Below are 15486 nucleotides of genomic sequence, written 5' to 3'. Positions count from 1 at the left end.
AAGTTGGTGACGGTCACAATGTGGACTCTGTCCCTTTCGTCTGCACACAGGGGATTATCTCCCTTTAGAGTTTTTTCCGTCCTCAGTCTCAATAACTTTGTTTGCCCAAAGAATACACATCGCATTTATGCTTTTGCGGAGATACTTCTGGTGGCTCTCATCATAAGAGTATCTGATGTCATGGCCTTAGCTACATAAAAAAAACAATAGAAAAGTAGAAAACACAAGATGCAATTTCTAAATATTGGTTGTTTTCCTCTGTATGTCACTCATTGACAGTCACTCAATAAACCTATGTCAGATAGCCAGCTATCTAAACTTGTAGTATTCATTACTGACCTGGCACTCAGGGCAGGTATTCAATTATAGTTTTGAGTTAATGTGAGCTAACGTGTAGCGGCTAATTGTATAGCTAACAGGCTAACTGTCTGTAGATCAACTGAGGTGAACGAAGCTACAGCATCCAAGTTGCTTGTTATCGCTGTTCTCCAAACAGCGTTTTAGAGTTTTTAAATTGCATAGAAGCGCCGTAAATGAAATACATCGTGGGGAATAGTCACTGTTTATGAATGGTTTATAACACATTTAGAAATGATTAAATAAACCATTAATTATGTAATTACATGTCAGGTGTTACCCATCTGATGACAGTATCAATATGACCACACATTCACGATTAATACTTGTGACCGAGATCATAGCAGACAAACAATGCTACATTTTGGGGGAAGTTGAAGTGGAAAGCACCTTCTAATAAATGAGTATCACAGTGACGTGTAGACTGCCACTCATCTGGGCTCTCAGTCCCCATGGGTTTGGGCTTTTCTAGTGAGACTAGAATCAGGTATTCCCCTGCAGGAGTTAGTGGTGGTCTTTAGTTACCCCCCCCCGAGAGACAGGTGGACACAGGCAAGGCAGTTAGAGTACCAATGTACATGTGGACCCTGGAGAGGTGAGTGGCAGAGCAAACCTCCGTGGCTTATCTGAGGACTTTCTAAATAATCATTCAAATGTGTGTGTGTGTGTGCGTGTGCGTGTGCGTATGTGTGTGCGTGCATGTGTGTGTTCATCTGGTTAAAAGGAAACCAGAAACACTTTTGAGCAACCATGGAGGACATACCAATCAAGTGACCCTCACCTGGACTAGCCACACCTCCAACACTGAGGTCACAAACCAAAGGTCACTTCAATCATTTCAGATTCTCCTGTTACACTTCGCCGGTGCGACTTAACAGCAACACACCACACATAAAAGCCAGACAACATTAGACCACTTGAATATACTGTATGAATGAACACCACGCATATTAACTGTGAGCCATGTCCAGAGTCGAGGCTTTTGAGGATCCTGACCCCCGTTCCCAGCTCAAGGAATTCCGCACGGACATCTCCATGGTGATTGATGATCCCTTCCCACTGCTCTATGGGTTGGTGGACCGCAGCATCATCAGCGACCAAATTCTGAAGGTGAGCTATGGGAAGTACGTAACAATAATGGTATATTTCATTTTGATGTGGAGAAATTTTGAGCATTTCATGATGTTAGCCTGGACAGAGGGCATGTACAATTATAATATTTTCTCTTCAATACATCGCCTTGTAGATTGTCTCTCGTAACAGCCTTAACTGATTTGGTTCTGGGTGCTAAGAAGACCTTGCAGATCATCTAAAACGTATTATTATCTATAAACCAAAAAAATCGGTGTATATTTCACTCTGTACCATTTTCTACAGTACATGGAACATTGAATGACAGTTGGTAGAGCATGGCGCTTGCAACATCAGGATAGTGGGTTCAATTCCCGGCACTAGCCCCAAGTAAGAATGTATGCCTGCATGACTGTAAGTCACCTTGGATAAAAGTGTCTGCTAAAATGTATTATTATCATAAACATTTGCTATGACCACTCATAGGATACCCTGGAGAGGGAGGGCAGAGAGGGGATCCACAAGGCCATGTATTCCCTGCTTTCCTGGCTCCTGGAGCAGAGTAGGACCACCATCCAGGCTTTCTGGACCAATCTGGCCAAGGACTACAACCAGCACAGCTACCCCAGACTTCAGGCCCTCCTGACCAGCATTCAACCAGGTTGGTAACCCCATCTTAAGCAGTTTCTCATCCTGTGGCACTAGAACCCCTGAGGGTACTTAGTTTATCCACAGGGGGTACTTGGGGTAGTGATCAATTGCATATGAGGGGGTACTTTGGGCAGAGAAAAACAGTTGATTGAAAGGCTGTGTCCCTGAAGTGAGGGAGTTGAGTTGAAGTGACATAGGAGCGTTGCTTTAAAACCTCTTAAGGATCCGACACTTTTTAAAGATTTTTGCCTAATCTTGATACCATTTCAAAGGAAACACTTTGAAGTTTGTGGAAATGTGAAATTAATGTAGGAGAATATAACACATTAGATCTGGTAAAAGATAATACAAAGAAAAAAAACATGTTTTTTGTTTGTTTTTTGTACCATCATTTTTGAAATACAAGAGAAAGGCCGTAATGTATTATTCCAGCCCAGGCGCAATTTAGATTTTGGCCACTAGATGGCAGCAGTGTATGTGCAAAGTGTTAGACTGATGAAATGCATATCTGTTCAAAATATTGTATCAAGACAAATGTGCCTAATTGGTTTATTAATACATTTTCAAGTTCAGAATTGTGCACTCTCCTCAATAGCATGGTATTCTTACACTGTAAAAGTTACTGTGAATTGGACAGTGCGGTTAGATTAACAAGAATGTAAGTTTATTATAATTATAATTTATTCTATGCATGGTGTTCCATTTTGTCAGGTAGGGAGATGGTGGGCTCCAAGCATGGGAAGAGATCCCCACGAGGGTCTCGAGAGTCCCACAGCAGGAAGAGGAGCCTGGGGGAGAGACACCCTCATCACCCTCACCACTCTCAGCACCACGGCAAAAGTAACAACAGTTTAGGTGTGATATAAGATATTGTACCTGATACCCATTTTAATGCACTCTGTAGCCATATGACAACTAGTTGTACTACAATATACTCAAAACTCAAGTGTTTCTTAACCAAGCTCATTATACATGTTTTGGTGTCATTGTTCCAGGTGGCAAAGTGAAGTCAGTGAAGAAAAGTGAAGGTGCTGCAGTGGTCTCTCAGATACCTGCTGGAAAGGGTCATCAAATCTGTTTTATATTCCATTCTCTGTTTGTGATTCTGTTATGATTTGAGGAAGGCACAACATATTTGATATCAGCATACATTTATCAACATCATCACTATAAACTGACCATTATTACTGTGCTATTACAATTTAGCAGGTGTCCAGGCGGTGTCCACCTCGGTCCAGAGGGCAGTCACTCTGTCGTCCAGTGAGCTGCCGGTCAGCTGCGGGGCCAGAGAGGAGATCCTCATTAAACAGGTGTTTGGATCTGGTGAGTAACACTGGAATCACAACACTATCCTGATGACTGTAAACCTTGTATTGCAAGTTCAAATCAAATCAAATTGTATTTGTCACATACACGTGTTTAGCAGATGTTATTGCGGGTGTAGCAAAATGCTTGTGTGTCTAGCTCCAACAGTACAGTAATATCTAACAAGTAATATCTAACAATTTCACAACATATACCCAAATCACACAAATCTAAGTAAAGGAATGGAATTAAGAATATATAAATATATGGATGAGCAATGTCAGAGCGGCATAGGCTAAGATACAGTAGAATATAATAGAATACAGTATATACATATGAGATGAGTAATGCAAGATATGTAAACATTATTAAAGTGACTAGTATTCCATTTATTAAAGTGGCCAGTGATTTCAAGTCAATGTATATAGGCAGCAGCCTCTAATGTGCTAGTGAAGGCTATTTAACAGTCTGATGGCCTTGAGATAGAAGCTGTTTTTCATTCTCTCGGTCCCAGCTTTGATGCACCTGTACTGACCTCGCCTTCTGGATGATAGCAGGGTGAACAAGCAGCAGCTCGGGTGGTTGTTGTCCTTGATTATCTTTTTGGCCTTCCTGTGACATCTGGTGCTGTAGGTGTCCTGTAGGGCAGGTAGTTTACCCCCAGTATACCTGTTCCAGGCGGTGATACAGCCTGACAGGATGCTCTCAATTGTGCATCTGTAAAAGTTTGTGAGGGTTTTAGGTGCCAAGACAAATTTCTTCAGTCTTCTGAGGTTGAGGAGGCGCTGTTGTGCCTTCTTCAGCACACTGTCTGTGTGGGTGGACCATTTCAGTTTGTCAGTGATGTGTACACCGATGAACTTGAAGCTTTCCACATTCTCCACTGCGGTCCCATCGATGTGGATAGGGGGGTGATCCCTCTGCTGTTTCCTGAAGTCCACGATCATCTCCTTTGTTTTGTTGACGTTGAGTGAGAGGTTATTTTCCTGGCACCACACTCCCAGAGCCTCCCTGTAGGCTGTATCGTCATTGTTGATAATCAAGCCTACTACTGTTGTGTCATCTGCAACTTGATGATTGAGTTGGAAGTGTGCGTGGCCACGTAGTCATGGGTGTACAGGGAGTACAGGAGGGGGCTGAGCACGCACCCTTGTGGGGCCCCAGTGTTGAGGATCAGTGAAGTGGATGTGTTGTTTCCTACCTTCACGACCTGGGGGCGGCCCGTCTAGAAGTCCAGGACTCAGTTGCAGAGGCGGGGTTTCAGACCCAGGGCCTCAAGCTTATTGATGAGCTTGGAGGGTACTATGGTGTTGAATGCTGAGCTATAGTCAATGAACAGCATTCTTATATAGGTATTCATCTTGTCCAGATAGGCTAGTGCAGTGCGATGGCGATTGCATTGTCTGTGGATCTATTGGGGCGGTAAGCAAATTGAAGTGGGTCTAGGGTGACAGGTAAAGTGGAGGTGATATGATCCTTGACTAGTCTCTCAAAGCACTTCATTACGACAGAAGTGAGTGCTACAGGGCGATAGTCATTAAGTTCAGTTACCTTTGCTTTCTTGAGTACAGGAACAATGGTGGCCATCTTGAAGCATGTGGGGACAGCAGGCTGGAATAGGGAGAGATTGAATATGTCTGTAAATATACCAGCCAGCTGGTCTGCGCATGCTCTGGGAATGCGGCTATGGATGCCGTCTGGGCCGGCAGTCTTGCGAGGGTTGACACGCTTAAATGTCTTACTCACGTCGGCCACGGAGAAGGAGAGCCCACAGTCCTTGGTAGCGTCGGTGGGACTGTGTTATCCTCAAAGCAGGCGAAGAAGGTGTTTAGCTTGTCCGGAAGCAAGATGCAGGTGTCAGCAATGTGGCTGGTTTTCCTTTTGTAGTCTGTAGACCCTGCCACATATTGCTCGTGTCTGAGCTGTTGAATTGCGACTCCACTTTGTCTCTATACTGATATTTTGCCTGTTTGATTGCCTTGCGGAGGGAATAACTGCACTGTTTGTATTCTGCTATATTCCCAGTCACATTGCCATGGTTAAATGCGGTGGTTCACCCTTTCAGTTTTGCACGAATGCTGCCATCTATCCACGGTTTCTGATTAGGTTAGGTTTTAATAGTCACAGTGGGTACAACATCTCCTATACACTTCCTGATAAACTCTGGTGCCATATCAGTATATTCATCAATGTTATTCTCTGAGGCTACCCGGAACAAATCCCAGTCCGCGTAATCAAACAATCTTGAAGTGTGGACTCCAATTGGTCAGACCAGCGTTGAATAGTCCTTAGCACGGGTACTTCCTGTTTGAGTTTCTGCCTATAGGATGGGAGGAGCAAAATAGAATCGTGGTCAGATTTGCCGAAAGGTGGGCGGGGGAGGGCCTCGTAGGCATCCCAGAAGTTGGAGTAGCAGTGGTCGAATGTTTTAGCAGCGCGAGTACTACAGTCAATGTGTTGACAAAACTTTGGCAGCCTTTTTCTCAAATTTGCTTTGTTAAAATCCCCAGCTACAATAAATGCGGCCTCAGAATATGTGGTTTCCAGTTTGTATGAAGTCCAGTGAAGTTCTTTGAGGGCCATCGTGTCTTCGGCTTGAGGGGGGATATACACGGCTGTGACTATATAACTGAAGAGAATTCTCTTGGTTAATAATACGGTCGGCATTTGATTATGAGGTGTTCTAGGTTGGGTAAACAAAATAACTTCAGTTCCTGTATGTTATCACAATCACACAATGAGTCGTTAATCATGAAACAACACCGCCTTTTTTCTTCATGGAGAGATATTTATTCCTGCCTGTGCGATGAACTGAGAACTCAACTGGCTGGACGGACTCAAACAGTATATCCCGAGTAAGCCATGTTTCCATGAAACAGAGTATGTTACAATCTCTGTTGTCTCTCTGGAAAGAAATCCTCGCCCTGAGCTCGTTAACGTTATTATCCAGAGACTGAACGTTAGCGAGTAATATACTCGGAAGCAGTGTGTGGTGTGCACGCCTCCTAAGTCGGACAAGAAGTCCGCTCCCAGTACCTCTCCTCCACCGGCGGTGTTTTGGGTCGGCCTCTGGAATCAGTTCAATTGCCCTGGGGGGTACGAACAAAGGATCCGACTCGGGAAAGTCATATTCCTGGTTGTAATGCTGGTAGTGCTGGTGAGTTACCACCGCTCTGATATCCAATAGTTCTGTAATAACACAAACAATTTTCTGGGCTAATAATGTAAAATATAATACATACAAAAATTAAAGACTGCAAAGTTTCCTAAGAGCTAGAACCACTGCAGCCCTCACTGTCGGCACCGACAGAGAGTTTATAGGAGTGCACAGTAAATATGCATTGCAGTTGCGCTGTAAATATGTGGCTTATTGCAATTCCATATGAATTTTATTGTGTATTATTCTGTGTTTTTATGTTTTATGTACTTTGTATTTTTAAGCACATAACCAATTTCCCCCTGGTGGGATACTAAAGTTGATTTTAATCTAATCTAGATAGCCGTCAGCCAATGAACCTCCACAGACACCATAAGACACCATCTCAACATATCAGGTTTTATTGTAGGCATTTAAATATTAAGAACAAAAGGGGAGAGTAGGACTACATTTTGTTGTCTTTTTACAGGAAGTGCCAAAAAGTGCATTAAAGTGGGTGGTGAGTATTACACCTCTGGGCCATTGGATGAGCTGACTGGAGGACACAAGACAAAGTCTGCAAATACTAAATACCACCACAAGGAGGAGTCCATTACCAGGGTTAGAGACGTAAGTGACTGTTCAAGCAATACAGTTGTATTCATATATGATTTTCTCAGGTAAATAACCAATCATTTTGAGAGGGAGTGTGTTTCTGTATTTGCCTCATGTAGTTGACAAAGAAAATGCACATTCATAAACATTTACATTTTCACATTGATTTGAAAATAGATTGTATATGAAAGATGAGTGTCTAACAGTGTGTGTGTGTCTATCCAGGCCCAGCGTAATGATGATGAGTGTGCAGTGTGTAAAGATGGAGGTGAGCTCATCTGTTGTGATGGCTGTCCCAGGGCTTACCACCTGACCTGCCTAGACCCTCCCCTCACCACAATACCAAGGTATACTTTATGTGGACAGAATCCTTACTTGACTTCTGTGCATATAACTTTGTTTTATTTGTGTATTGTTTTTTTTTACATTAGTCCAACAAAAGTCAAAATCTTTCATAAGATCCAAGGTTTGGGACTCATCTTTGTTCCTTTCTCTAGTGGCACTTGGCGCTGTCGATCATGTCATAGCAATAAGGTGAGAAGAGATAGAATCTACCCAGTACTACCTGTTCAGGTCAGTGTCAAAAGTTGGTATTTTCTTCAATACCATATTATTTTACTTCCATTACTATTTCTACTACTTCCACCCTAAAGGTATGGCATTGAGGTATAATGGTTCTACCTCAGTATGATATTGAGGTATATGTTTTTTAACTCAGTATGATATTGTGGTATAACGGTCTACCTCAGTATGATATTGAGGTATATGTTTTTTAACTCAGTATGATATTGTGGTATAACGGTCTACCTCAGTATGATATTGAGGTATAATGGTTCTAACTCAGTATTACAGTTCTACCTCATTATGATAATGAGGTATAATGGTTCTACCCTGGGGTTGGAACCGGTTCAGGGAACAGAACAGAAAACTGGAAAAGAAGAGAACATTTCAACAAACGGACACAGAATCGGGAACGAAAGTGATCTATAGTGTTCCGGAACATAACCATTATTTTAAAAGCATGAGCCAACTCTTGGACGTTCAAAGTTATGTAATTAAGTATAATTATGTAATTTAGTGAAGTAATGATAGGCCTGCTAATATCCTTAACGCATTATAATGCACGTCGTATCATGATGCCTAGCGCTTCAAGCCAAGACTCCTTAATGTCCACCGCTCTCTCTCACTCCCACCTGCACAAGGAGTGGAATGTTACAGAGACCAGTACCCAGACTAGTAAACAACTAGCTTGCCCAGTCCATAGCAAGCTGCTCTATCCGCACTGATTTGTGGAGTTATTTGTCGAGCTAAATGTAAAAAACTATGTCTATTTCACAGGTTAAGGAAGGAACTTAAAGGAACTCTATAAACAGCTCCTTTTTGGGGTTTGAAACGGTTAAGAACTTTATTATGCTGGTGGGAACAGTGGAACGGAACAGAATCTTTGGGGGTTCTATTCAGAATGAAATGATTGGAAAATATATTTAGGTTCCAACCCCTGTTTCTACGCCAATATGACATTGAGGCAGAATGGTTCCAACTCAGTATGACGTTGATGTAAAAGAGTTATACCACATTATGATATTGAGGTATAACGGTTCTACCGCAGTATGATACCGAGGTATGACAGTTCTCGTCTTCTCTCCCATAGCCCTTGGCTCAGAGCCAGTTGACAGAGACCAGCTCCAGTAACTCCACCATAGACTTCTCCTTCTTCTCTTCCTTATCCTCCACCTCTCTCTCCAGCGTCACCACAACCAAGAGCGGCCAGGTCTGTGCATATCAGGTGATTCTTTCTTTTTTGTTGTCTTTAGTCTCTTCCAATTTTCTATTCTCTTTTCTCTGTTTTTTTCTTCAAACCTTTAGTGTTATCGTTAGTCATTTCAAAATCTCTTTCAGGTTATTTTGTGCAGTGTGCAAGGTAGCAATGTATAATAACACCTTGTAATAAAGCTTTTATAATGATTAGTACATTGTTTATTAATCATTTATTAAGTCGTTACTTTATGTTTGTGTTTCGAGTGACCAGTGTCATTTCTCACAAAAAGATGGACACGCCATTTATTTAATAGGTAACCCATATTAGAAAAGCAACGGTACACATTTGAGGTTGTGCAAAACTACTTTTTTAACACGGCTGTGCTAAAAACAAGTAGTTTAGTGCGCATTCTCGTGTACAATTGCATTAGTGAATAACTAGCTTACTAACATTACCTAATGTGGGAGTAATGATTTATAGATGATGAATAAACAATTTACTAATCCATTATACATGCTTTATAACAAGGTGTTATAAGTGCTACAGTATGCTAACAGTGTGTGTGTGTGTGTGTGTGCGTGCATGCATTTGCGTGTACCAGTGTGCAGGTGGCGAGGTGGTGGAAGTCAGGGAGACGTGTGGGGTTTGCCTCCTTAGTGGAGGAGACCTGACCCTCTGTCTCCAGTGCCTACAGAAGTACCACACCTACTGCCACTTCCCAAAGTAAGACCACCTCTAAATCCATCTCGTCCCCCCTCTGAGTATTATTCTTTTAACCTATCAAGTCATATCTTCTGTTTCTGATAGTGTATTCACCAATTCATTCAATATTATAAGCTGCACATCTGTTTTCTAAAAGCAACAGCGTTCTTTACTGTACATTAACTGAAAGGCTGGGGTCACGTGATCATTTGTGTGACGCTAATGGCTAGTAATGGCTAGTAATGGCTACTAATGGCTAGTAATGGCTACTAATGGCTAGTAATGGCTAGTAATGGCTAGTAATGGAACGTTCAACAGTATATCAGTCAGCATTCCTCTGTCTTTGTCTTTGACAGTGGGAGGTCCATCTGCTCCTCCTGCAGTAGGCCCTGGGGCAGCTCAACAGACAGAGAGGCGGAATCCAAGGGCTTACAGGTACAGTGTGTGTGTGTGTGTGTGTGTGTGTGTGTGTGTGTGTGTGTGTGTGTGTGTGTGTGTGTGTGTGTGTGTGTGTGTGTGTGTGTGTGTGTGTGTGTGTGTGTGTGTGTGGGTGTGTGTCTGTCTGTGTGTGTGTGTGGTCATTATACAGTCTTATTTTCTCTCTCAACCACTGTACTCCCAGGTTGGTTTGACTCCACATACTCAGGAGCACTCCTCTCTCTCAGAGCCCATCCTGCACAAGGATGAACTAGACTCCATCATGGGAGAGGTGAATCAGACTTTCATGTGAATCAAGATAAGTGATATAAGATGTGAATAACATGTCATTACATCCCTAAGCTATTTCATATAGAGAAAGTTACTATCTCTCGGTGATAGACAATAGACATGTTCGTGGCAGGGAACTCTTATTTAATGATGTTCTGTATTTGTCCTCGTTCAGCAGGGCTCCATAGATGGGATCCTGCAGTGGGCTTTCCATAACATCTCCAGGCCTCTCTCGGACACTCAGGGCTACTTCCAATGACATACACACACACACACACACATAACAAGCTCAAAAACACATGTTATGATCTCACACAAGCGCAATCCCTCTTTCTTTTTATCTCTCTATCTCTCTGTATCTCTCTCATCCTTAAAAGAAGTTTCCACAGTTCAATATAACAGATGATTTCACTTCTATAGCTCCAGACACTGAGAACGCCTCAGTTCTAGAATTTCTTGAAGACCGTCACTTAGCTCAGGAATGTTGTTTTTGTACATTTTCAGGAGTTTAGCATAACTCCACGATGGATGCAGTGCAATGGGCGTTTATTCTCGATGGCACTTTAAAGAAACACTCTATATTTTGAGACTCCTAGCGGGGGCTCACTTCTCATAGGCTAGAAGTCATGTAGTAAATCCGGGACACTCAAATGAGCATGATATGTTAAGTTTGGTTACATAAGACAGAAGGTTACTTAAGGTTAAAATGAAAGTAGGGTGGTTGGTCGGGGTGGATGGATATAAGCAAATGTCTAGCAAACCAAAAGTTGCGTGTTAGAATCTCACCACGGACAACTTTAACATTTTAGCAACTGCAACTACTCACTACTCTAACCCTAACCTTTACCCCTAACCCCTAGCTTAGCTAACGTTATCCACCTAGCTAACTTTAGCCACAAGAAATTGGAATTCATAACATATCATACATTTAGCAAATTCTTAACATATTGTACAAATTGAAATTCCTGTAACGTATCATAGAAATTGTAATTCTTAACATATCATACGAAATGGATGATGGACATCCATAAATGAATACATACCATACAGTTTAATGGGGTGTTTCCATTAAACTGACTTGTTGTGGATAAAAGGCTGTGGGTGATGACGTAGTGCACATAGAAATAACTTTCAATTCCCATGTATTGCATTTTACCCTCTACTGATGGTTTTGTCTGTAAAAATGTTGTGCCCACTCTGGTCATGGCACGTGCAGCTCCAGCCAATAAAGGTTAGATTAAAACCTGGTTAGTGAGTCACTCAATCTATGAAAGGCCCAACATCATGTACAATCTGTCATGCTTCATTGAAACAAAACATTTGTGATAACTCTCAATAAACAGTATCACCACCACTGTTTAAAAAAATAACTCAATGTCTTTCTTGGAGCCCCATCAGAAGAGTGACTCTGAAGGAGAGAGAGAGAGGGGGGTGGGGGGTGGGGGAACTTGTCAAGGCACAGAGCAGGGGGACGTTGCCATTCTTCTTATTTCCAAAACAAACATGAGATGTGAACATTGTGAACCAGATGGGTTTAATGTATCTGGTATTTGCACAAGTTGAGGCCTGGATGTACCCTGGCTCTGTTAAGTTCTGCAACCCTCTATGCCATGTGTTTCCACTGTTTTTTAATAGTAATTTCCTAATCTTAGAATATATTAAAATATTAGCCATTTCTGAGACTCACTTAAACAGTACCTTTGATGATACAGCAGTAGGAATACAAGGACATAACATCTATAGAAAATACAGGAATGTCTATGGGGGAGGTGTTGCTATATATAGTACCAGTCAAAAGTTTGGACACACGTACTCATTCAATGGTTTTTATTTATTTTTACTATTTTCTACATTGTAGAATAATAGGGAAGATATCAAAACTATGAAATAACACATGAAATCATTTAGTAACCCCAAAAATTGTTAAACAAATCAAAATATATTTTATGTTTTAGATTCTTCAAAGTAGCCACCCTTTGGTGGGGCTATCATTTGTTTTTCAACTGAACAATGACCCAACACGCCTCCAGGCTGTGTAAGGGCTATTTGTCCATGAAGGAGAGTGATAGAGTGCTGCATCAGATGATCTGGCCTCCACAATCACCCAACCTCAACCAAATTGAGATGGCTTGGGATGAGTTGGACAGCAGAGTGAAGGAAATGCAGCCAACAAGTGCTCAGCATATGTGGGAACTCCAACACTGTTGGAAAAGCATTCCAGGTGAAGCTGGTTGAGAGAATGCCAAGAGTGTGCAAAGTTGTCATCAAGGCAAAGGGTGGCTACTTTGAAGAATCTCAAATATAATATATATTTTGATTTGTTTAACACTTTATTGGTTACTACATGATTCCATATGTGTTATTTCCTAGTTTTGATGTCTTCACTATTATTCTACTACGTAGAAAATAGTAAAAATAAAGAAAAACCCTTGAATGACTAGGTGTGTCCACACTTTTGACTGGTACTGTGTATATTCAGAGCCGTATTCCTGTAAAGCTCAGAGAGGATCTCATGACAAATTAAGTAGAAGTGCTGTGGTTGCAGGTTCACCTGCCTCATCTGAAGCCTCTTCTTTTAGCGTGCTGCTATAGACCACCAAGTGCAAACTGTCAGTATCTGGAGAATATATATGTGATATTAGATAAGGTCTCTGATGCTAACAGATACATTTATTTTAGTCCAATTGAGAACAAGTTCTCATTTACAACTGCGACCTGGCCAAGATAAAGCAATGCGACAAAAACAACAACACAGAGTTACACACAAACAAACGCACAGTCAATAACACACAAAAAAATGAAAAATTGAAAAATCTATGTACAGTGTGTGCAAATGCAGAAGAGTAGGAAGGTAGGCAATAAATAGGCCGAGGAGGCGAAAATAATTCAAATTTAGTATTAATACTGGAGTGATAAATGTGCAGATGATGATGTGCAAGTAGAGATACTGATGTGCAAAAGAGCAAGAGGGTAAGTAATAATATGGATGAGGTAGTTGGGTGTGCTATTTACAGTTGGCTGTGTACAGGTGCAGTGATCGGTAAGCTGCTCAGACAGCTGATGCTTAAATTTAGAGAGGGATATATAAGACTCCAGCTTCAGAGATTTTTGCAATTCGTTCCAGTCATTGGCAGCAGACAACTAGAAGGAAAGGCGGCCAAAGAAGTGTTGGCTTTGGGAATGACCAGTGCAATGTACCTGCTGGAGCGCGTGCTACGGGTGGGTGTTGCTATGGTGACCAGTGAGCTGAGATAAGGCGGGGCTTTACCTAGCAAAGACTTATAGATGACCTGGAGCCAGTGGGTTTGGCGACGGATATGTAGTGAGGGCCAGCCAACGAGAGCATACAGGTCGCAATGGTGGGTAGCATATGGGGCTTTGGTGATAAAACGGATGGCACTGTGATAGAATACATCCAATTTGCTGAGTAGAGTGTTGGGGCTATTTTGTAAATGACATCACCAAAGTCAAGGATCGGTAGGATAGTCAGTTTTACGAGGGTATGTTTGGCGGCATGAGTGAAGGAGGCTTTGTTGCGAAATAGGAAGCCGATTCTAGATTTAATTTTGGATTGGAGATGGATAATGTGAGTCTGGAAGGAGAGTTTACAGTCTAACTAGACACCTAGGTACTTGTAGTTGTCCACATATTCTAGGTCAGAACCGTCCAGAGTAGTGATGCTTGTTGGGCGGGAGGGTGTGGGCAGCAATTGGTTGAAGAGCATGCACTTAGTTTTACTAGCATTTAAAAGCAGTTGGAGGCCACGGAAGGAGTGTTGTATGGCGTTAAAGCTCGTTTTGAGGTTTGTTAGCACAGAGCCCGAAGAAAGGCCAGATGTATACAGAATGGTGTCGTATGCGTAGAGGTGCATCAGAGAATCGCCAGCAGCTAGAGCGACCACATTGATATATACAGAGAAAAGAGTCGGCCCGAGAATTGAACCCTGTGGTACCCCCATAGAGACTGCCAGAGGTCCGGACCGCAGGCTCTCCGATTTGACACACTGAACTCTATCTGAGAAGAACTGAACATTGACTGGTTATCGTCTAGTTGTCCTCTCAAGAGGGAGCTTCTTACTGTGACTAATTCCTGTAACATGACCCAGGTTATCACTCAACCAACTAGAGTGTATACCAATAGTGTTGGCTCTGTGACACCCACTTGTATTGATCATATCTTCACCAATGCTGCAGAGCTTTGCTCTAAAGCAATATCAGTTCCCATTGGCTGTAGTGACCATAACACTGTGGCAATAACAAGGAAAGCCAAATACCAAAGGCAGGGCCTAAAGTTATTCATAAGACATCATACATAATGTTTTCTCAGGACTCTTTTGTTGAAGATGAAAAAAACGCATGTTGGTTTGATGTGTATAAGGAGGATAATCCAGATACAGTTTTTGCAAAATTATTATTGCCAATTGTTACAAACATGCACCTGGATCTATGATTCATTGAAAAATGGTATGGTGCAAAAAAGGCAAACAAGTCAGGCTGCTAAGGTGATTGGTTTACATACTGGCAATTGAGACATTTTGTGACTAAACTTAACAAAAAAAATAAGAAATTAAATTACCAAAACAAGATACATAAATAACTATGGGAAAAGACATTGGAGCAACAAATGACATTATAGACAGAAAACCCTTTTTTTAACCTTTATTTAAGTAGGCAAATTAGTTAAGAAAAAAAATCTTATTTTCACTGATGGCCTAGGAACCGTGGGTGAACTGCCTTCTTCAGGGGCAGAATAACAGATTTTTACCTTGTCAGCTCATGGATTCAATACGCGAATTCTTGATTCCTAGTCCAACGCTCTAACCACTAGGCTACCCTGCCGCCCAATTAATCTCCATCATTCATTGAAGTTGATGGGTGATTTATAACAAAACCTTTTGATATAACCAATAATTTCAATGACTATTTCATAGGTTCAGTGGGCAAACTGAGAAGTGAAATGACAACATTGAACAGTGAACCATCATATTTGTGTTTTTAAGATCTAATAATGAAAGACAAGGATTGCCTTTTCGAATTTGGTCAAGTTTATCTGGAAGAGGTGGAAAAACGGTTGTTATGCATCAATAATGTTCCCATTCTCAAACTATTGAGAATGGTAGCAGACTGTATTGCCACCCCTATTTGCCATGTCTTTAACCAAAGCCTAAAGGAGTGTGTGTTTG

The 15486-nt window shown here is 41.6% G+C and overlaps 1 protein-coding gene across 1 annotated transcript; it reads left to right on the top strand.

The window, feature by feature from the left end:
- Window positions 1-1240: 1240 nt before the first annotated feature.
- Window positions 1241-11551, top strand: aire (autoimmune regulator). Its single transcript, XM_045695157.1, has 12 exons — window positions 1241-1467; window positions 1915-2089; window positions 2791-2919; window positions 3289-3402; window positions 7011-7150; window positions 7361-7482; window positions 7633-7702; window positions 8799-8921; window positions 9496-9617; window positions 9953-10031; window positions 10219-10305; window positions 10483-11551. Exons 1-12 carry the CDS (start codon window positions 1321-1323, stop codon window positions 10561-10563), a joined length of 1389 nt encoding a protein of 462 aa, XP_045551113.1. The 5' UTR covers window positions 1241-1320; the 3' UTR covers window positions 10564-11551.
- Window positions 11552-15486: the final 3935 nt, after the last annotated feature.

The sequence above is a fragment of the Salmo salar genome, chromosome ssa14 (assembly GCF_905237065.1).
Source record: "Salmo salar chromosome ssa14, Ssal_v3.1, whole genome shotgun sequence".
Lineage (NCBI taxonomy): Eukaryota > Metazoa > Chordata > Actinopteri > Salmoniformes > Salmonidae > Salmo > Salmo salar.
The sequence above is the reverse complement of the archived record's forward strand: the minus strand, read 5'-3'. Positions and strand labels throughout refer to the sequence as shown.

Coding starts and splice junctions, on each gene's coding strand:
- aire (XM_045695157.1), top strand. CDS start 1,321: ATGTCCAGAGTCGAGGCTTTTGAGGATCCTGACCCCCGTTCCCAGCTC. Junction 3,403..7,010: donor TAAACAGGTGTTTGGATCTG/GTGAGTAACACT, acceptor GTCTTTTTACAG/GAAGTGCCAAAAAGTGCATT. Junction 7,151..7,360: donor CCATTACCAGGGTTAGAGAC/GTAAGTGACTGT, acceptor GTGTCTATCCAG/GCCCAGCGTAATGATGATGA.